A 22,188-nucleotide genomic window follows, 5' to 3' on the forward strand; every position below is an offset into this window, starting at 1 on the left:
AGAATTCCAATAACAAACAAATTAAAGGAAAGAGAAGGACTATTTAATATTACTTCCTATATCTACAAACAATTATTTTATTGTCAAAGAAGTTAATACATAGTAGTAAAAGCAAAGACTTAGACCTGTGCTTGGCACATTATGAGTGCTACATTTAATGTTTCCTCTAATTAGTATTATAATTATTACCATTACTATACACAAAGGACAATTCCCAAATATATGTCTTAATACAGACATTACTTTTTACGTTAAAAAAAAAAAAATAGGGACTTCCCTGGTGGTCCAGAGGGTGAGACTCCGTGCTCCCAATGCAGGGGGCCTGGGTTCAATCCCTGATTGGGGAACTAGATCCCGCATGCATAACGCAAATAAGAAGTCCGCGTGCCGCAGCTAAAGATCCTTGCGTGCCGCAACTAAGACCTGGCACAGCCAAAAGTTTAAAAAATATACGTGAGTGTGTGTGTGTGTGTGTGCACGCCAGTATGTTCATTTTTTTCTGAAAATGTCCTAATCTTTATTAATAATAAGCATTTCAATTATATAGCTGAATTTAAAATTATAATCCAATAATCCATTCAAAAAAGTAGATATTGCTCCCTTATATCTTTTATTTTCAGAATATAGCAATGGCCACACTAGGCCTATAGTGAAAGAACACTTTAAAATTAATCCCAAATATCATTAATAAAAGCAAACCACGTTCCTGTTACTAGCAAAAGAAGTTCTTCCTAAATGTACCTGTGTCACAACTTTTCTCTATTCCCAAACAATACAGAATCAAAGACTAACTGCTCTTAAAAAAGAAAAAAAATCTCAGACTGTTCAAGCTTTAAGTGATAGAATTAATTTAACAAGATAAAAGGAACGGCAATCAAATAAGGCAATCAAAAAACTAAAATAAACACATTCTTAAGAGGTGATCTATATATGAACTTGGGGAAAAAAATCAGACCAACAACACTCAGCAGGTGTCTCCAGGATTCAGAACAGAGCCTGACACATACTATCACTTTTTAAAGAAGCTGATAACATTGTTCAAAAGATAAAGTAACATGGCATTGGATATACAGCAAAACCTTTACAAAAAGTCAACTTTCCCACCTTTGAAAACAGACATGAATACCTATCAGTCTTTTCCATCAGACTGTTAGCTCCTCTCAGGGAAAGGGATTTTATCTTTGTGCCTCGCATACGATTAGTCCCTGAATAAATGTTTGCTAATAAAAATAACTGTTAATGCAATTGAGGACTAAGAGTAATAATGAACAGAGGTTTTTCATTCTTGTTTTTTTGTTTTTTACCTGTGGAATGATGCCAGCCTGGCTCTCTTCTTGTTTACCCATCATTGTATAAGACTTCCCAGCACCAGTCTGCCCATAGGCAAAAATACAGACATTATATCCTTCAAAGGCATGTAAGAGCATTTCCTTTCCAATATCATTGTACACACGGTTTTGAGATGCAAAACAGGGATCTTCGGGCTGTAAAGATTAAAAGGAAAAATAAATGGTATTTTATTCATATTGTTTCCTATGCTTATTTGATTACTTCTATAATAAATAAAAGTGTTTGAAATCAGAATAATCACCTAAAATATATTTTTTAAGTCCCCCCTACATATAGTTTATTTTTCCCATTAAATGCACACACACAGAGGCACTATTAGAGACATCCAGGCCAGCCATACATAAAAATATCTACATGAAATTATCTGACATGATTACATTTCATTTTACATAACCTTGAAAGTATCACTCTTCCATTCACAGGGAGCTCCAAGAAAATTTTAAGTGGAAAATGGGGCTGAAAGATCAAAGATCAAGTCCACATATAAAAATATTTCTTTTAATTCGCTCCAGGTGGTGTGGCTATTTCTCAATAAACACAGCTTTCAGTGAAGAATGTTTTCCAACCCCTTTCACAGGCGCTTCCCTTGGCAATTAGGCTTTGCAATAGTTTAAAACACCTCCTACTCTAACAGAAAATAGGAAAAAAAGAACAAAAAATGCATAACAAAGAGATGCAGAAGCAAACTCTAGTTTAGGAACAATCCCTAGAAGCCAGCAAGATTTGGGGTCCTATAATCAGTAAGGGGATACTGCAAAGGGTCTTACTCTTCATTTCCCTAGATGTTGGTAATCTTTGCTTTCCCTGTGGACCTGCAGGCTCTTTCAAAAGGTTTAAAACCCACACTGTTCTACCACGCTGCACCATGGGTACACTCACCGAGGTGTGAGACCAGTAGGAGTAGTCAAAGCTGAAGGACTTTGGAGCTTCCTTTGGGTTCTTTGGGTTAATAATACCTAGAGGACGAAAATGTTTTGATTGTATAAGTGACTCAGTTAAATGTTTTTTAGTTCAGCATGATGTTATACTGTAAACTCAAAACATCCAAATCAGTAAATTCATACCACTGAATCTGAATAGGGCAATCGAAAAACAAAAATAATCACATTTTTAATAAGTAGGATCTATATAGAGAACTTGAAAAGAATAAGACCAACAACATTCACTAGATGTCACCAGAATTTACAACAGAGCTTGGAACATCGTATGTGCTCAGTAAATGTCTTGTGTCTGAATCCTAGGTAAGTTAGTAGACAAGATTTGGAAATGGACCATGTTACTATTTTAAGGTGCTTCATAAGGCTTGAAATATTTCAATATATCAGAAATAAAAGTTAGAAAATTGGGGCTTCCCTGGTGGCGCAGTGGTTGGGGGTCCGCCTGCTGATGCGGGGGACGCGGGTTCGTGCCCCGGTCTGGGAGGATCCCACGTGCCGCGGAGCGGCTGGGCCCGTGGGCCATGGCCGCTGGGCCTGCACGTCCGGAGCCTGTGCTCCGCAGCGGGAGAGGCCACAGCAGTGAGAGGCCCGCATACCACAAAAAAAAAAAACCAAAAAAAAAAAAAAGTTAGAAAATTACTGAATTAATCCAACCACTATTTAAAACAAATGCTTTTTAAAGATACTATTATGTACTTAAGAAAAGCATTTAGTAATGAAGCATTCATTGGAAGGATAGTTTTTGTGAAATCCACAATTGATAATAACTAATACGTAAGTTATTAGATATACGTATATATGTGTGTACGTATGTGTGTGCATGTATACACTAGAAACACAGACCTCTAAATCGTCTGTAGACTGTCATAAACAGTAAAATTACTTTTGACTGAAAAGTATGAAGCCTCACTGTCCATATTAAAAGTGCTTTCTCGGGACTTCCCTGGCGGTCCAGTGGTTAGGACTCCGTGTTTCCACCGCAGGGGCACGGGTTCGACCCCTGGTCGGGGAACTAAGATCCCGCATGCCACACGATGTGGCCAAAAAATACATGAAATTGTTTTTAAAAAGTGATTTCTTATGTGATTAACCCAGTCACATACTTCAGGGACTGACTGAATGCTGAGGCTTGGCCTCTCTTCCTCCCTCACACACACAAAGCTTTAGCACCTCATATTTCACACGGAATAGAATCTTTGTAACATGTGGTCATGAAATCGCCTCAAAGCCCAGACCAACCAATCCACTTCTCTAAGGCAGGGCCACATCCCAAGCTATCTGAGATCAGGATTAAAAAATAAATCTGCCCCGGGCAGCTGTTGCTCAGGATACAAATAGCAACAGTTGCTACGGTGCTTAGCTCTCTCTCACTGGATTCCACGGGGTGTGGCCACACTTATGTTCCAACCTCAAATGCTGACAGAGCATTAACAAGGCTCACACGGCACATAATCATGTGACAAGGAGACATGGTTCTAGAAAGAACATCTCCCCACACACAAATGGTAGCCTAAGCAAAGATGTACACTTCTAAACAAAAGGCACTACCTACAAGATTTAAATAATAGCCAACATTCATGGAGCACTTACTCTGAGCTCTAAGTACTTTCTGTGCACAAACCTGTTTAATCCTCTCGATCACTCAATACGGCAGATGTTTTATTATCCCCATTTTATAAAGAAATCATCACAAAGAGGTTAAGTAACTTACCCAAGGCTACAGAGCTAGCTAGTGGCAATTCAGGATGTGAGTTTGGAGAGTCTAGTTCCTGAGCCCAGTCACCCAACAATTAAATACTCCCTACATGCGGCGATCACCAAGGCAAACACGGTAAGGCATTTCTATGCATATGCATACATATGTGCATGTAAATGCACATTTATGACCACTGCCCCCCAAAACTGTATCACAGGCATTGCTCAGAACTCTCCTTACAACAACTGAAACTAGGAACTATGAGAATTATAGTTCCTAAAAGATGAAAGACCACACACAAACTCTACCAAGAAAATGGAAATTAGTGTCATACTTTGTGAACCAGATTCCAGGTTTCAGTGGCTCAGCAATGAGGACAATAACAAGATATAGGGGGCTTCCCTGGTGGCGCAGTGGTTGGGGGTCCGCCTGCCGATGCAGGGGACACGGGTTCGTGCCCCAGTCCGGGAAGATCCCACATGCCGTGAAGCGGCTGGGCCCGAGAGCCATGGCCGCGGAGCCTGTGCTCCGCAAGGGGAGAGGCCACAGCAGTGAGAGGCCTGCGTACCGCAAAAAAAAAAAAACAAAAAAAAAACAAGATATAGGATATGACCTCTGAAGTAGACTTTACCACTCAAAACCACGGTTAAAATAAACACTTTCTAACCTTTAGGAAATCCGCTGTCATAAAACTTTTAAGCCGCATTTCATTAAATCTTTAGCTACTCACTTGTAGTACCAATTCTGCCAAGAACGATTTAATAAAGGGCAGGTTTTCAGATCCTACTCCTTTGTTCCCTCTTCTCTAGTAAAGAAAAAGAAAAACTATGCCAGAGAGTAACTTCCTTGATTCACACGAAATCCTTTTCCTCTTCCTCAATATATCCTTCTCCCAGATCTTTGAAACTTCTGAAACTAATAAATTTTCCTAACTTCCATCTTCAAAACCAAGCTGCTTTTTACTTTTATCTATTTTTTTCTTTCCAGCTATTATGCATTCCACTCAGCACATGGATGCATGAATTCATTTAACAAACTTTTTTGGGGCACATTTGCTGTGTATTAAGTGTTAGATATACAAAGAAAGATAAGAAAGATACAACCTTTTTTCTTTTTTATTGAAGTAACATTGGTATATAACGTTAGATAACTTTCATGTGTACAACATTATACTTCTACTTCTGTATACCAAACTGCCTTTTAAATAACTGCCTCAGGCAACAAAAATATCTTTAACATAAATAAATCAAAATATAATTTTAAAGAGCCATTTATATAAGTTATGTCAAACAAGATGAAATTTACCCACAATATTTAAAAGATTTTAATTCCTAAATGAAAGATATTTATATTAAAGACACCTTGGAAAAATGCAAAATTCAATATTCTTGTTAGCTGACTTAGGGGGGGAAAGGTGTAAGCAGAAAGACTCAGAAGGTATGGGTCATTTCTATACGTTAGAATGGGTGGCAGTTACAGAGTTGTTTTATATTTTTCTTTATATTTACATATACATTGTATTATCCTGACTATTTTAAATAGTTACCAGCAAAAAATTTTTTAAACTCCAAAACTCTGCAAAGGAAAAAAAACTGTTATAAGGATAAAATATTAATGACAGCGCTTGAGCACATCAGAAGCCCGTGAACTCCACTATTACTTCCACGGACAATGAATTAATATTTTCATATGTGCCAAAGGATTTTTCTTTCTGAATAACAGCTGTGATCTAACTCACTTCCTTTAACCCAACTAAGAAACAGGATGTTTCCAACCATTAATAAAAATGGGGAGGGGGGAGAGAGAACATGTAATAGAAAGGGTATAGGATTTGGAAACAAAGGACCAGCATCAGTAAGAACAATTAAGAAATATATTTAGATTTAGGGAATTCCCTGATGGTCCAGTGGTTAGGACTCTGCGCTTTCACTGCTGAGGACCCAGGTTCAATCCCTGGTTGGGAACTAAGATCCCACAAGGCGCACAGCACAACCAAAAAAATAGATATAGATATAGATAGATTTTTCCATGACCTTGGGTATTGCTATACTTTTGTGTCCCCTCTAAAACTGAGGTAAGGGACTTCCCTGGTGGTCCAGTGGTTAAGACTCTGCGCTCCCAATGCAGGGGGCCCAGGTTCGATCCCTGGTCAGGGAACTAGATCCCGCATGCCATAACTAAGAGCCCGCATGCCGCAACTAAAAGATCCCACATGCGGCAATGAAGATCCTGCGTGCTGCAACAAAGACCCAGCCAAACAAATAAATAGTTAAAAATAAAACTGAGGTAATACCTAGTTCACAGGATTAAATGAGTAAAGCACTACACAAATGTTAATTTTCAAAAATAGGTACTTTATCTTGTTTTAAATTCTCCCAATGTTTGGTGGGTATGATAACCATATTCTGTGGTTTTTAAACCAAAGCAAGAAAAGTTCACTGATAAAATAAGCTAAAGCATAATATAAGAATTCTACTTCTTGGCAAGAGTCAAAATACTACATTGGAGTCCTTTAGATGTGCCATCAAATCTCTGGTGCTCCTACCACATTAAAAATCCCTTCAGTACATGTACCATGTCTTATGGATCCTCTACACTGCCCTACACCAAAAAGGCACTCAGATGAATGTGCTCCACAGGTCATGTGTAATTTTAATTTCATTAAATCTTGTACCATTTTCAGGAACCTAAAAGGAAGAACCAAAACAGTATATACCTATGCAATATACACATAAAATACCAGTAAATTTTATTAACTTTCACAGTAAGAATATAGAGAGAATTCTATCACTGAAAAGACTGGGCAATATTTAACATAGTGATTCTTGTATCAAAGTCAACTGAGCTAAAACACAGTGTGCAGGACTTCTAACTTGTCTCCCAGAAAGCATGCACATATGAATGGAATTCTAGTAATTAATGAATATGTTCAACATATAAACCATATTTTCACCAATGTAAAAGCTATTACAAATATTTATGCCTCCCAGGGTCAAGTGTTAATCAGTGGACAGAGTTTGTCTCAGACAAATCAACACTTTTTCTTCAAGGAATGGACTCCTGGCGTATCTTTGAGGACTACAGTCAGAACATAACTCTATTTTAAGTGTGGTATACTTCATAGTGCTTTATTTCCTATAAAAATCATCATTTCATGCCACTTTTCAAGACCCCTTTTAAAGTCCTTCTGCACCTGAGGCCTGTCCTTCTATCAAGATTTCTCTGGACACACAGTGTACTCCACATCTGGACCCACCTCCACCAGCAATTCTCCACATCTGATCTATGTTGTCAGTTCTACTTTCAAAATGTATCCAGAATCCCACGACTTCTCACCACCACCTGGTCAAGTCACCATCTCTCTCGCCTGGATGACTGCAATACCTAACTGGGCTCCCCACCTTTCCCCTGGGCCCCTGAAAAGTCTCATCTCCACACTGTAGATAATGACCCTTCTCAGACGTAATCCAGATCACCTCCACGGCAAACCTCCAGTGAACCTTCCGATCATACACTGAACAAAACTCCACTCCCTCTGTGACCTCCTCTCCAAAGATTCAACCTTTACTCCGATCCCACTAGCCTTCTTACTAAAGACACATTCTCATTTCAGGGTCTTTGTACTTACTGCTCTGCAGGAATGCTTTCTCCCAGGTATCTGACTCGCCCACTCCCTAATTTCACACAGTTCTCTACTCAAACATCACCTTATCAGACAGCCCTTTTCTGACCATTTAATTTAAATCAGCATTCACTTCACTCTCCATCCTCTTACCCTGCCTTATTTTTCTTCATTGCTCTCATGACCACCTGACTTATTATATGAGGCACTACACTAGAATGTAAGTTCCATGAGACCAGAACTTCTGTTTCATTCACTGTTCTATCCCCTAGCTCCCAGGACAGTGCCTGACATACGGTAGATACTCAATATATACCCAAAAAACGAATGAGTATGCTAGTTTCATCTTTCCTTACAGACTGTCCCTTCTTTGTGGCTGGAAACCATGACCCCTCTTTCTATGTCACTCACGGTACTGACTTCATAAGTAGGTGACGCTTATTTGTGAACTGGAATGTAGCTCTCTCAATACCACTTGCTTACTGAGTCTTTTCTCCCTGAGCAACCAACTAATTCAGCTTCTGGCAAGAATCATTAACCTCCGGGAAAGGAGGTATCTAAATTCCAGTCTAGAGAACAGAAATACAACTTCTAGGAAACAGCAGTAATAGGTAAACAGGGAACAAGAGGAAAGATTACCAGGTTTTAAATAGTACAGGCAAAAGAAGATGTGCTGATGGAGGTCAGCAGGAAAGGCAAGGATAAAGGAAAGTACACTGGGGGCAGAAGAGTGGAATAGGTACTAGAAATCCCTCTTCTTCCCCAGGTCTTTACAATTGTCTTTTACACTTTGTATTTCACAGGAAACATGGAATCTCATGGCAGACGGAGGTATCTTACCACATTAAAATCTACTGCTGCAAAATTTTCTCCAGTGTCCCAGATGTGACAAGCTTGCCTCGCATACCGATTCTCGTGTAGGTATGAAACAAATTCTTGACCTCACACACAAGACACACACCCAAGAGGCACTGCCATATGGTAAAAACACCAAAAGATGTAAATAGATGATAATATTCTCAGCATTCATCTTTCCAAGTAGTTCCCCTGAAACATACATTCAGTTAGAAGGGTGAGGTGCTCAGCACCTGGCTCAATGCCCAGCACAGAGCAGGGATTATACAGGAACTGGTTGAATCACTGTTGAATATCTACATATTATAGCTACATCCAGGATGGTGCATCACTCAAAGCCCAGATGTTACAACAACATCCATCCGGACAAGTCCATGTTCCTGATCTTTCTGCCTATCTTCCAGTAGTCCCTGCCCCTTTGCCCTGTGTACTTGTACTCAATGAGCTCCCAAGTCTGAAATAATGCTAGTTTCCACGCTGACATTACTCTTTCTCAAAGGAAGGGTTATCACAAAAGATCCCAAGATCCTATTTTAAGAAAGGAAAAGTTAGGAGCCCTTTATTCACTGGGCACATTTACTGAGCACATTTATTAAGCACAAACTATGTACCAGGCACTGGGTTAGGGATACAATGGCAAGCAAAAGAGTTATTTCCACCCTTCTAGAGCTCAGAGTCAATGGAGGAGACAGACATATAATCACACAAAATAAATACATGCTTTCAAATTATGGTAAGATCCATGCTAGATAAGCATGGGGTCCTATAAGAACATATAAACAGAAACATATAAAAGAGGCAATTTTTTAGTCAGTAAACTCTGATTTGGTGAGAGAGAAGGGGGAGCTGAAGGATAAGCAGGAGACAGCTAAGGAAAGCCGAGTGATAACAGTATCAGCCGACATCTGCTGAATGCTTACTATGTTCCAAGCACTGTGCTAAAGCATTACATGTACACACTCATTTAATCCACACAATAACCTCACGTTATTATCATCTCCATTTTACACTTGGAGCGCCTGAGTTGCCCAAGGTCAGAGCCTGAACTGAAATTTGGACCATCTGGCTCCAAGACTCTGACCCACTGGGCAATGTGTATCCCAGGCCAGAGAACTGCATTAGGAAGCCCTGGGGCAAAAAGAAGGATGTGAAACCCAGGCACTGGTTTGACAGGCGTAGCTCAAGTGCAGTGAGCAGCAAAGGGTGGAAAAGCACTAAAATCTCAGGTCGTGGACAGACCTCAAGGAGCTGGTGAACCCCTGAGCAGTGAGAAGCCACTGGAGTGGCTTGACTACAGTGATGGATGGACTAAAGCATGGAGACTGGATTGGAGGAAAGCATGAATGGAAGTGTGGAGACCAATTACACAGAACACAACCACTACTGCAGAACATCTTTGCCATTTACATAATGCCCCATGAGAACTGCATCTGGCATCAGAAATCCATGAGTTCCAGTCTGTGGCATTTGTGGGGGCCAGGAGAAAGAAAGGTCAATTCCTATATCAAAAGCATTGTGTTTCTTGATCCAAAACTGAATTTTGTCTTAAAATTTGACCCAATATTCAATGATCAAAACCTGAGTTGATCTAGAAAATATTTCTAGAAGACATTATTAAATATTTTAGCAGTGAAGGAAATAGAATACTGTAGAGGCTTTGATCTAACTCCACCCTAAGTATCCAATATTATCCTAGGGTCCATCTATACACTCAGCACATAACAATCAATAAGCCTCAGTTTTCTTATCTGTAAAATGGGTACAACAATAATAGTGCCTAACTTTATAGAACTTGTTGGGAGGATTAATCACTAATCGATGTCAAGAGTTTTAGCTCAGGGCCTAGCACAAAGTAAGTACTCAAAATATTCTTTCATTTAGCAAATACCTGGGTGCCTACCATGCCCCAGGCCTGAAGGTATCTAGTGAAAAAACAGTCCCTGCCTTGAAGGAGCTTACATTCTAATCAGGAAGTCAGATAATTAACTAATAGAGATAGTACAACCTGGAAGAAAAATAAAGAAGAATTAGGAGACATAACATGACAATGGAGGTAGCAGGAGTGACTATTTTAGATAAGAGTGGGCAGGCTGCCACATCTGAGCAGGGACCTGCATGACATTTAGGGCCCGGCAAGACCACCAGTGTAGCCAAAGGAGTAAACTATAATGGCATGTGAAGTCAGAGGGCTAGCCAGAGGCCAAATTCTCTGGTGCCTGTGGCCAAGGTGAGAGTTTTTAGTTATATTCTAAAAGTGATAGGAAGCCAACAAAGAACTTGAAGCACAAGCTGACATAATCTGATTTACATTTCTAAAATATGACTCTGCCTACTACATAGGAAAAAAAGCAGAAACAGAAAGATAGGAAGCTACTGGAGTGTTCTTGGACTAGAGTAGAAACAATAAAAAGTAACCAGATTCAGGAGAGACTGTGAAAGCAGAGACAACAAGACTGACTTACTGATGAATTACAGGTGGCCTGTAAGAAAAAGAAGACAAGAGTGACCCCAATATTTTTGGTCTGAGAAACTAAAGAATGGGTAAGAATGAACGAAGAGCCACTTTAGTTGGGCAAGGAGGGGAAATCAGTTCTGTTGAAGACACGCTGAGTTTGAGATACTTCTTAGGCCTTTAAGTAGAGTTAAATTAGCAGCCGGGTAGACAAGTGTAGAGTTGTACAAAGGGGTGCAGGCTGGAGAAATGAATTTGGGAGTCATTGTCACCTCAATGACACTTAAAGCCTTGAGCCTAGATGAAATCACTTAGGGAGTCTGTCTTCTCTGTAGACAGAAAAGAGATCAAAGAGGAGAGACAAGGTCCTGGTGTACTTTTAACACAGGAGGAAAGGAAGGACAGAGAATGGCCTGGGAGGAAGGAAGGCAATCAGGAGAGCATGGGGTCCTGAGAGGCAAGAGACAAAGGAAGTCAAGCTATGTTAGCTACTATCATAACCACCTTCTGGACTCCCAAGAGGAAGAGTCTTTGTCAGGCTATCACTTGACTTCCCCATAACTCACTCTGGCTCATCCTCACCTCTGGGCCTTGGTTCCCATCACCATCCAGATCTCATCTGGTTTCCAGGCTGTTTTCTTAACTCTCCCTTCATAAATCAGAAAGGCAGCCTCAGAACCGAAGATCTGATTGTATCTTTTCCCAGGTCCACAGGGGAGAGGACCTCGAGTTTATCCTCTCCCTGCACCTTGCACACCTTTCCCCTTGTGCCTTCAGACTTTTTATTCTTCATGCTGTAGCTGACATTCCTTACCTTAGGAGAGCCGGAGAAGAGCGAAGAACAGGACAGCACCTTTCACGTAAAGGCTTGAAGACCCTTATTCAAGATAAATGGAATGCCTTAAAATGACTCCCCATAAAATGCTCCATAGGCTTCAGTTTACTGATGAACCGCAAAACCATCTTCTCTTTCTTAGAGTGCCTTCAAGTCAAAATTAGCCTTACAAAGTCTGCTAAGTCCCCCAACTTTACCCCCCTTTTCCCTGGCCTTCTTTACAACTTTGTTACTCCAGCATCAAGATGCAGAAATAGGGCTTCCCTGGTGGCGCAGTGGTTGAGAGTGTCCGCCTGCCGATGCAGGGGACACGGGTTCGGGCCCCGGTCTGGGAGGATCCCACATGCCACGGAGTGGCTGGGCCCGTGAGCCATGGCCGCAGAGCCTACGCGTCTGGAGCCTGTGCTCCGCAACGGGAAAGGCCACAACAGTGAGAGGCCCGCGTACCAAAAAAAAAAAAAAAAAGATGCAGAAATAATGTTTTAATTACTAAGTCCTAGAAAACAAGGCAGTCAAAACAAAATTTGTACTTAAAAGCCCTTTTATTCTCCAGAATAAATTTGTTTATCTAACATCTCAAAGTCTCTATGTAGCAATTACACTGTCGTTGTGTAATTGTGTAAACTATTAAAGATTTTGCCTGCAATTACAATTAACATATCATTGTGGCAACAGTGTAACTTTATATTAACTTTTCTCTGATGGCATGTTTTGAGCTTGTTAAAAATACCAGTGATATCTTCAGCACAAACTTTCTCTTCCAAAAACTTTCTACTATATCCAAATTTAAGAAAAATGGCACACGATTATTTTATACACCATTTATATTCCAAAACCATAAAACCAAGCCCCAGAAGCATCCTCTCCCCCTACTTAGAATAATATATTTCCAAAAATATATTAAAATGGCATAAAGCATATTGCCATAAAGTAGATTTGCACAAAAGACCTACAATCATAAAATTTCTTGATCTTTTAAAATAACAAAATTAGATTCTAAATCTTATAAAACAGGATAAATGTACTATATGCATTCACTATACAGCTGACCCTTGAACAACATAGGTTTGAATTGTGTGGGTCCACTTATATGTGGATTTTTTCAAAAGTGAATAGTACAGTACTACACGATCTAGGGCTAGTCTTGAATCCATGGATGCAGAACCGCAGATACAAAGGGTCGATAATAGGTGGATTTTAAACTGTGCAGAGGGTCGGCATTCCTAACCCCCTTGATGTTCAAGAGTCAACTATATACTCAATCCCAGAGTACTAAACATTCAAATGGAAAAAAAGAAGAAAAAAATCTACCAACTCTGTAGTGTCACACTGTCATCAAGTGAGTATTAAATAAATATGCTAGCTACAATAAACGTTAAACAAACTCTCAATTAACAACAATTCTGCTCTTCCTAAGCAAATTTTGAATGATTCTGAAGGGAGATGACAGGGAAGGCCCAGCTTTTCTTCAAGCTAAGTGGTACAAAGATGTCTCAACTAATAATAATGCCCTTTTTATTAATAATTTCCCTGAATCAAAAAAGGACATCAAGATAAATTTTAACCTAACAGTTAAATTCTAAATAGACACAGGCATTCAGTCTTATTACACGGAATAGTAAAACTTAATATTTTGAGAAGCAATATATACAGGTCAGAGATTAAGAGTGAGAGCTCTGACCAAAACAGACATATGGATCAATGGAACACAATACAGAGCCCAGAAATAGACCCCCACACCTACGGTCAATTAATCTTCGACAAAGGAGGCAAGAATATACAATGGAGAAAAGACAGTCTCTTCAGCAAGTGGTGCTGGGAAAGCTGGACAGTCACATGTAAATCAATGAAGTTAGAACATATGCTCACACCATACACAAAAATAAACTCAAAAATGTTTAAAGACTTAAATATAAGATAGGACACCATAAAACTCCTAGAAGAGATCATAGGCAAAACATTCTCTGACATAAATCATAGCAATGTTTCCTTAGGTCAGTCTCCCAAGGCAATAGAAATAAAAGCAAAAATAAACAAATGGGACCTAATCAAACTTAAAAGCTTTTGCACAGCAAAGGAAACCATAAACAAAACGAAAAGACAACCTATAGATTGGGAGAAGATATTTGCAAACGATGCAACTGACAAGGGATTAATTTCCAAAATATACAAATAGCTCATACAACTCAATAACAAAAAAACAAACAACCCAATCCAAAAATGGGCAGAAGACCTAAATAGACATTTCTCCAAAGAAGACATACAGATGGCCAAAAGGCACATGAAAAGATGCTCAATATCCCTGTTAGAGAAATGCAACTCAAAACTATAATGAGGTATCACCTCACACCAGTCAGAACGGCCATCATTAAAAAGTCTACAAACAGTAAATGCTGGAGAGGGTGTGGAGAAAAGGGAACCCTCGTACATCGTTGGTGGGAATGTAAACTGGTACAGCCACTGTGGAAAACAGTATGGAAGTTCCCTTGAAAACTAAAAATATAGCTTCCATATGATCTAGCAATCCCACTCCTGGGCATTATCTGGAGAAAACTCTAATTCAGAAAGATACATGCATCCCTATGTTCATAGCAGCACTATTTACAATAGCCAAGACATGGAAGCAAACTAAGTGTCCATCAACAGATGAATGGATAAAGATGTGGTATACACACACACACACACACACACACACACACACACACACACACAATGGAATACTACTCAGCCATAAAAAAAATGAAATAATGCCATTTGCTGCAACATGGATGGACCTAGAGATTATCATTCTAAGTGAAGCCAGAAAGAGAAAGACAAATACCATATGATATCACTTATATGTGGAATCTAAAATACGACACAAATATACTTATTTACAAAACAGATACAGACTCACAGACATGGAAAACAAACTTATGGTTACCAAAGTGGAAAGGGTTTGGGGGAGGGATAAATTAGGAGTTTGGGATTGGCAGATACAAAAAAAAGAGTGAGGGCTCTGGAGCCAGACAGCACCAGTTCATTTTCTAGTTCTCTCAGTCCTAGATGTGTGACCCCAGGCAAGTTAGCCAGTATTTATGCCCTCATCTGTGAAATGGGGAAAATAAGATTATCTGCCATAGGATTGTTGTGAGGATTAAATGAGTTAAAGTCTGTAAGTACCTAATTGTGGCTGGCATAGCTTAAGTGTTTATTATTGTTGTCGTTAACTACTAATCGCAGTGGTTTTCCCCCAACTAAAAGGCAATTTAAAAAGTAAAAGTTGGGCTTCCGTGGTGGTGCAGTGGTTGAGAGTCCACCTGCTGATACAGGGGACGCAGGTTCGTGCCCCAGTCTGGGAAGATCCCACATGCCGCGGAGCGGCTGGGCCCGTGAGCCATGGCCGCTGAGCCTGTGCGTCCGGAGCCTGTGCTCCGCAACGGGAGAGGCCACAGCAGTGAGAGGCCGCGTACCGCAAGTAAAAGCTGCTTTTGTTTTCCCCTTTACCCATTTTGCCTTCTCAATTTTATTCACAGTTACAAAGGGATCTCTAGTATCAGACCAGAACAATGTCACAGGGAAACAGTAATTGTAGTTAAATCATTTCCTCTTTACGTAGCTTCTGCTAACTCTGGCAGTATAGTTTTCTGTTCTGCCAAAACAAAAGAGGCTTCCCAGACATTCCCCACCTTTCCTGGCCCTGCCCCTCAATTATTTAGATATCTCTCCTAATACCTTCATAATGGTCACCACACTGCTTTGATTACTTATCTCTAAGATGAGACTAAAAACACTCTGAGCCCCTGGTGGCCTCCCAGCCCATGTTTGCTGAGTAACAAAAATCTAATTTCCCACATATGCCCTCAAAAACCTAATTTCATATTTCTTATTCTTACTACCTATATGTACAAAGCACTCATCCCTAAACAGTACAACCAAGAACAGTTTTTAGCCCACTAGAAATGTTTGTTCATAAAATAAGCACGTCGTTGATATGCTACAAAAAATAAATCTATGAACACCAACTTCGCCTACTATAAAATGGGCACGAGCAGCCCCTTTCGCGGCCTCTCTAACCACACTCCAGACCTTGTGAGCTCCCGCTGCAAGTGCTTCACACTTCACTGGGCAACTACCAAAAGCTATCAGCACCGTGTTGTTGGCACAGACTTTCAAAAGTGAACTCCAAAACAACTCTTGAAAATTGCAAAGAAGGCATTTAAAACAAACAACAACAACAAAAAAAACTGGGCATGGCTGCTTTCCCCTTTGAAAAAAGCAACAAATGTACATATAAAGGCCACATGAAGTACAGTCTGGATTTAATCAAGGCAACCTCAAAAGACTAAAACAGTAAGATGCAAAGCAGCAGGTTTCCTACAAGATTTTCTTCAGTCTTCTCTCTTGGCCGTTTCAGAATCCAGATGTGAAAACAACTTATTTAGGTAACTGAAGAAGTTTGAATTATACCCTATATAAAAAGCAGTTCCAAACACACAATACCAAAGGCCTCCTCCTTTAGTGACAGGTTCAACTGCTTCTGCCTATACATTTATATTCCCATTGAAAATAACGATTTAGGTACCAAAACTAACCACAAAAAACAATTTCACAAATAACTTTCAAATACCGTCCTATGCGGACACCCAATTCCATTTGATCCTCACAACAACCTAGGAACAGAGAGCTGGGTAGGCATTAGCAACATCTCCATTTAATAAATGGAGAAGCTAAGGCTCAAATGTTTGATAACAGAGGATGAGCTAAATAATGTATGATTCATAACTATAACACAGCCACTAAAATCATGTTCCTGAAGACTACTTTAGACTTGGGAACATTTACCCACTGCATTACTAAGGGAAAGACCAAGGAGGATACAGAGGTTTGGCAAAGGGAGAAGGGAGGTCCCTGCACAGACTTCAGCTTTTATTCTGAGTGAAATGGGAACCATCTGAGAGTTTAGAGCAAAAAAATAATCTGACTTCCATTCTAAAAGGATGGAGAACAGATTACTAGAGGGCAAGGGCTGAAGCAAGGAGACGTGTAAGGAGGCTACTGTAGGGGTGGCAGTAAAGGAGGTGGAGAGTGAGATTCTGGGTATACTCTGAGGCAGAGCCTACAGGGCTCTATGATGGATAGAGGATAAGAGAGAGAGTCAAGGATGTTTTATGATTTTTGCCCTGAGCAACTACAAAGGTAGAGTTGCCTTTAACTGAGTTGAGGGAGAATGCAGGGGAGCAAGAATGCAAAAGGATATATCAGATATTCAGTTTTGGACATTCCAAGTTTAAAATGTTTACTTAGACAAGCAGGTAAGAGGTGCCAGGTAGACAGCTGCAAAAACTGCCTTCTAAAAACAATTCCTGGGACTTCCCTGGTGGTCCAGTGGCTAAAACTCCGTGCTCCCAATGCAGGGGGCCCGGGTTTGATCCCTGGTCAGGGAACTAGATCCCACATGCCGCAACTAAGACCCGGTGCAGCCAAATAAATAATTTTTTTAATAAATAAATAAATAAATAATAAAAATAATTCCTTCCCCACCTGTGAGGGGCTTACATTCTTTACAGCAGTCCTAAGAAGTGGTTTTAAGGTTCAAGTGTCTGATAATGAGTGATGAGCTAAATAAATTACGGTTCATAAATCCAACAGAATACTATATAACCATTAAAATCATGTTCTTGAAGAATACTTTAAAAAATGTGCTCAAGGGGCTTCCCCGGTGGCGCAGTGGTTGAGAGTCCGCCTGCCGATGCAGAGGACACGGGTTCGTGCCCCAGTCCGGGAAGATCCCACATGCCGCGGAGCGGCTGGGCCCGTGAGCCATGGCCGCTGAGCCTGCACATCCGGAGCCTGTGCTCCGCAACGGGAGAGACCACAGCAGTGAGAGGCCTGCGTACCGCAAAAAAAAAAAAAAAAAAAAAGTGCTCAATAAGTTAATGGTAAATGAATTTATCTCATCTAGAAGAGGGTGTAATCTAATGCCCTTCTTTAAGACCATAAACTTTATCCCAGTAGAAGAAAAACGTAAGAAACAGAGAGGGATACATTCCAGAATGCCAGCTTAGTTAAGGTGCCATATGAGAAGTCATTAAATACCAAGGAAACTTGTGAGAAGGTCACTGACAGTGCAAGACCTGGACCTTCCCTTTATCAACCCATTCCAAAAGTCGTTCTAAAGGACAAAATTGGTTTCAATCAATTCCAACTGAGTAAACATAATATCATTTCAGGGGCACCTTTATTTCCCCACCCCAGCACACACACACAGACCCCTCTCATTGCTATAGCGTCAAGTCCTGATTACAGGAAAAGTGTTTTGTGTCAAAATTTTTAAAAAGTTTAATGCCACGGGTACCCAAGCTGATTTAAATATATTTTACTGAACTCTTCTTCCTGTGCTGTAAAAGCCTCTTCACCTTCTTGGTGCTTATCTTCTTACATTCCAGTGACTAAATGAGTGTCATTTAACCAAGGTGGACCTGTAAGCATTCCTCTCTTTGGAAAAAGAAGTCAAAAAGTGGTTCGAAGGTTTCAGAAAGAGGGAACAGGAGGCAAATTTCGTGGACTTGTGCTTATCGTATGATACGCCCTGGTCACTGGTCTAAATAGGCCTGGGTGCACAGCATCTCAATTTGCAAGATTAAGACTGTTTTTTTCCTTTGCTTTTATGCTTTCTTAATTAAATGTTTAATAGATATACTTATAAAATATATGTAGAGTTTAAACATCAACAATAAACAAAACCCCAGGTACCCACCAGCCCATTACAGAACATGACTCTCACCTCTGTAGCTCCACTGTATGACCCTCCCAGACTTCTTTGCCCACCATCTCTCCACTGAGGCCTGCAAAATTTTGTCATTATTGCCTTATTTTTCTTCATAGTTTTACCCTACGTCTTTTTATGGAGTAAAGAATACAGAGAACAGTTTTGTATGTTCTTAAATTTATATAAATAAAATACATCAACTGCTTTTGCAACTTGCTTGTATAGCTACAGTTTATGATTTCCGTGTGTGTGTGTGTGTGTGTGTGTGTATGCAGTAATTCCTCTCTTCTTTGCTATGTACTATTATGTAAATACCATGGTTTATTTATCCATTTCCCTGCTGATGGATACTGGGGGTTATTTCCAGTTTTGGACTCTAAGAAAAATAGTGCTGTCAGGAGTTTAAATGCCAAAATATTCAGCAGTTTTAGTGACTCTCAGTGAAATTCATGACATTGGTAGAGGTTGCTGAGAGATGAATGACTTGGGTATGAGTGAGATATACAGTTCACCAAATGAATCTTCACGAAGGGTAGGTAAAAAAACAAAACAAAAAACTGCACATTGCATCTCTGTGGTTAGAGCACATGGTGGCGAGGTGAAGAAGTAGTAGCTGAAGAGCTGTCCTTATCCTACTCCTCCAGCCACACTGTGAAGCACTTTGGGTGTTATATTATGGAGTTTACACCTTAGTCTGACCTAATCATGTCCTGGCTTATCCTGAAAAGACTTAAGGAGACATTTTGATGCTAGGCTAGTGCTTCTTAACCCTTTTTGGGGACAGAGCTCTCTTTAAAAACGTACTAAAGCCGGGACTACCCTGGTGGCACAGTGGTTAAGAATCCACCTGCCAATGCAAGGGACACGGGTTCGAGCCCTGGTCCGGGAAGATCCCACATGCCACGGAGCAACTAAGCCCATGTGCCACAACTACTGAGCCTGTACTCTAGAGCCCACGAGCCACAACTGCTAAAGCCCTTGAGCCTAGAGCCCGTGCTCCTCAACGAGAGAAGCCACAGCAACGAGAAGCCCGCACACCACAACCAAGAGTGGCCCCTGCTCACCACAGCTAGAGAAAGCCTGCACACAGCAACGAAGACCCAACACAGCCAAAATTAAAAAAATTTAAAATGTACTGAAGCCAAGACATGAAAGCAACCTAAATGTACATCAACAGATGGATGGATAAAGAATATGAAAAAATATATATATGTAACACAACATTGTACAACTACACTTCAATAAAAAATATATGTATGAATTTTTAAAATCATATTGAATGTGATTACCCTCTCTCTAGGAATATGCATGAAACATTTTGCATGTAATTTCAAAGGGCTCCCACCTTGATAGACACTCAGAAGTCTAACCATAGACGCCAGTAAAAGAAACTCAGATTAAAATGCAAGTGCAAGTGCGAATTAGGTAACACTAAGGAGAGGAGAAAACTAAAGACTAACAAGAAAAGACTGAAATACAAAATTACACAGATGCTAACCATTTAACCTAATTGGAACAACAATAAAAATCCATCAAGGGCTTCGCTGGTGGCGCAGTGGTTGAGAGGCCGCCTGCCGACGCAGGGGACACAGGTTCGTGCCCCGGTCTGGGAAGATCCCACATGCCGTGGAGCGGCTAGGCCCGAGCCATGGCTGCTGAGCCTGCGCGTCTGGAGCCTGTGCTCCGCAACGGGAGAGGCCACAACAGTGAGAGGCCCACGTACCGCAAAAAACAAAACAAAACAAAACAAAACAAATCCATCAAAATGCAGCAGTAGGCTGCAGTAAAGAGGTAAAAATAGAGGTAACCTTTCTTGCCCTCTTATTTTCCAGAATGTTCACGAAGATAATTTATATGCATTTACATGTATTTTCATGTAGCTATATTAATTTATGCTAGAAAAAACATACAGATTTATAAGAGTTCCTTTCAAAAGTCTTCCTTTCCAAACTCCATTTTGTCCCTGTGCTCCTCCATCCCAAATTTTCATTAATGGACATGAAGTCATTCTTTGTACCAGCTGTGATGTGCAGCATTTGGTTTAGAAATGCACATGTGCGAATGAAAAAGCCTTTTAAAATATACAAAATAAGCAATTAGCAGAAAAAAAAAAACAACAGGATTTCTTTTATCCCACTTAATACCTGGGCATAGGGAAAAAAAAAAAAAAAAGATCCTAAACTAAGGAAAATTAATAAAAATATGAAGGAGACTTACCAAAGGATTAGAGACTGATTCCTACGGTTAAAGACAAAGCAAAAGGGCTTCCCTGGTGGCGCAGTGGTTGAGAATCTGCCTGCTAATGCAGGGGACACGGGTTCGAGCCCTGGGCTGGGAGGATCCCACATGCCGCGGAGCAACTAGGCCCGTGAGCCACAACAACTGAGCCTGCGCGTCTGGAGCCTGTGCTCCACAACAAGAGAGGCCGCGATAGTAAGAGGCCCGCGCACTGCGATGAAGAGTGGCCCCCGCTTGCCACAACTAGAGAAAGCCCTAGCACAGAAACGAAGACCCAACACAGCAAAAATAAATAAATAAATAAATTAATTAATTAATTAATTTAAAAAATCTTTAAAAAAAAAGACAAAGCAAAAGATCACAATTCAATCACCAGAAGGAGTGTGTGAGAACTTATTGTTTTTCAGAGGGGAATTTATGCAGTTTCAAAGTCTCCAGATTTACACACATAACATAACCATAAATGTGAGCAGTTAGAGCATTAATTTTGTCCCATTTTCCTTTTTTAAAGTAATTAGACAATAAAAAAATGCTTCCAAAGTGGGAGAAACTTGGAATATAATGGGATATTATTAAACAAAGCTATTTGTATGCACCCTGGTCTCCCAAATGTCAAGACAGTAACATTTATTTGTGCCATGGAAAATACTCCCTCTGAGACCAGAAAGTGCTTGAATAAAACTGCCACTACTCAGTTTTCAAATCTAGCACATTCCCTAAAGTACTCTTCACCACCCTCTTCTACTTTTTCATGAGACCTTATGGCAAGAACATTCCATTGCATTCCATCTACAATCAGCCATAATCCCTGTGAGCAGCAGTCCAGGCCAGCTTGCCAGCATAGCAGTCTTTTAATGCAGCTAACACATGTGGCTACAGAAAATTCATTTCAGTTTTTGCAACAATTCTAGGTTCAAAATCCATGCTCTCTCCCAATCTTAAGCCCCATTTTTTAAAAACAAGCCATTAATACTTTCTAAACATAACAAGTTGGCTCACTTAAAATCTCTCAAAAGTTATTTGGATTACATATTAGTCAAATTACTAAGAAACTGCCATATAAAATTGTAAACAGAAATAGAAAACAGCAGAAAACTGAAAACGCCAAAATTCTAGAGGAAAAAGTCTCTGATACAATTAGGTAATTAGCTTTCCAAAAACAAACACCTTTCAAAGAAACCAAAATTACCCCAAACTTTCTGAACCATGACAAAGCATTCAGCTAGAAAACTAACACTACTTTTTCTAAGGCTGATTCATCTAACGAGGACTTTTGTTTCAGGAGGCTAATATTATTTTAAAAGTCACAAATTTCTCCTGGTGAACGTTTAAGCGAAGAGGCAATGTGTTATAGCCAGATGAGGCTAGGAGTACCAATCTAGATATAACACTAATAAGTCCTAATAAGCTACAATTCTGAAACTTTCCCCAAACATACGGGATGTTTAGTT

The 22,188-nt window shown here is 40.1% G+C and overlaps 1 protein-coding gene across 8 annotated transcripts in view; it reads right to left on the reverse strand.

Moving 5' to 3' along the window:
* KIF1B (kinesin family member 1B) overlaps positions 1-22,188 on the reverse strand; it is a 147,137-nt gene that overhangs the window by 104,868 nt on the left and 20,081 nt on the right. For all 8 annotated transcript variants that reach the window (XM_081214909.1, XM_081214910.1, XM_081214912.1 and 5 more), the window contains 2 exons: positions 2,230-2,306; positions 1,305-1,484 (listed from right to left, as the gene is read on the reverse strand). In XM_081214909.1, coding sequence (XP_081071035.1) covers positions 1,305-1,484; positions 2,230-2,306 — 257 coding nt within the window. The remainder of the gene's footprint in view (positions 1-1,304; positions 1,485-2,229; positions 2,307-22,188) is intronic.

Source organism: Mesoplodon bidens (genome assembly GCF_964165515.1).
Source record: "Mesoplodon bidens genome assembly, chromosome: 2".
In the NCBI taxonomy this organism is placed as follows: domain Eukaryota; kingdom Metazoa; phylum Chordata; class Mammalia; order Artiodactyla; family Ziphiidae; genus Mesoplodon; species Mesoplodon bidens.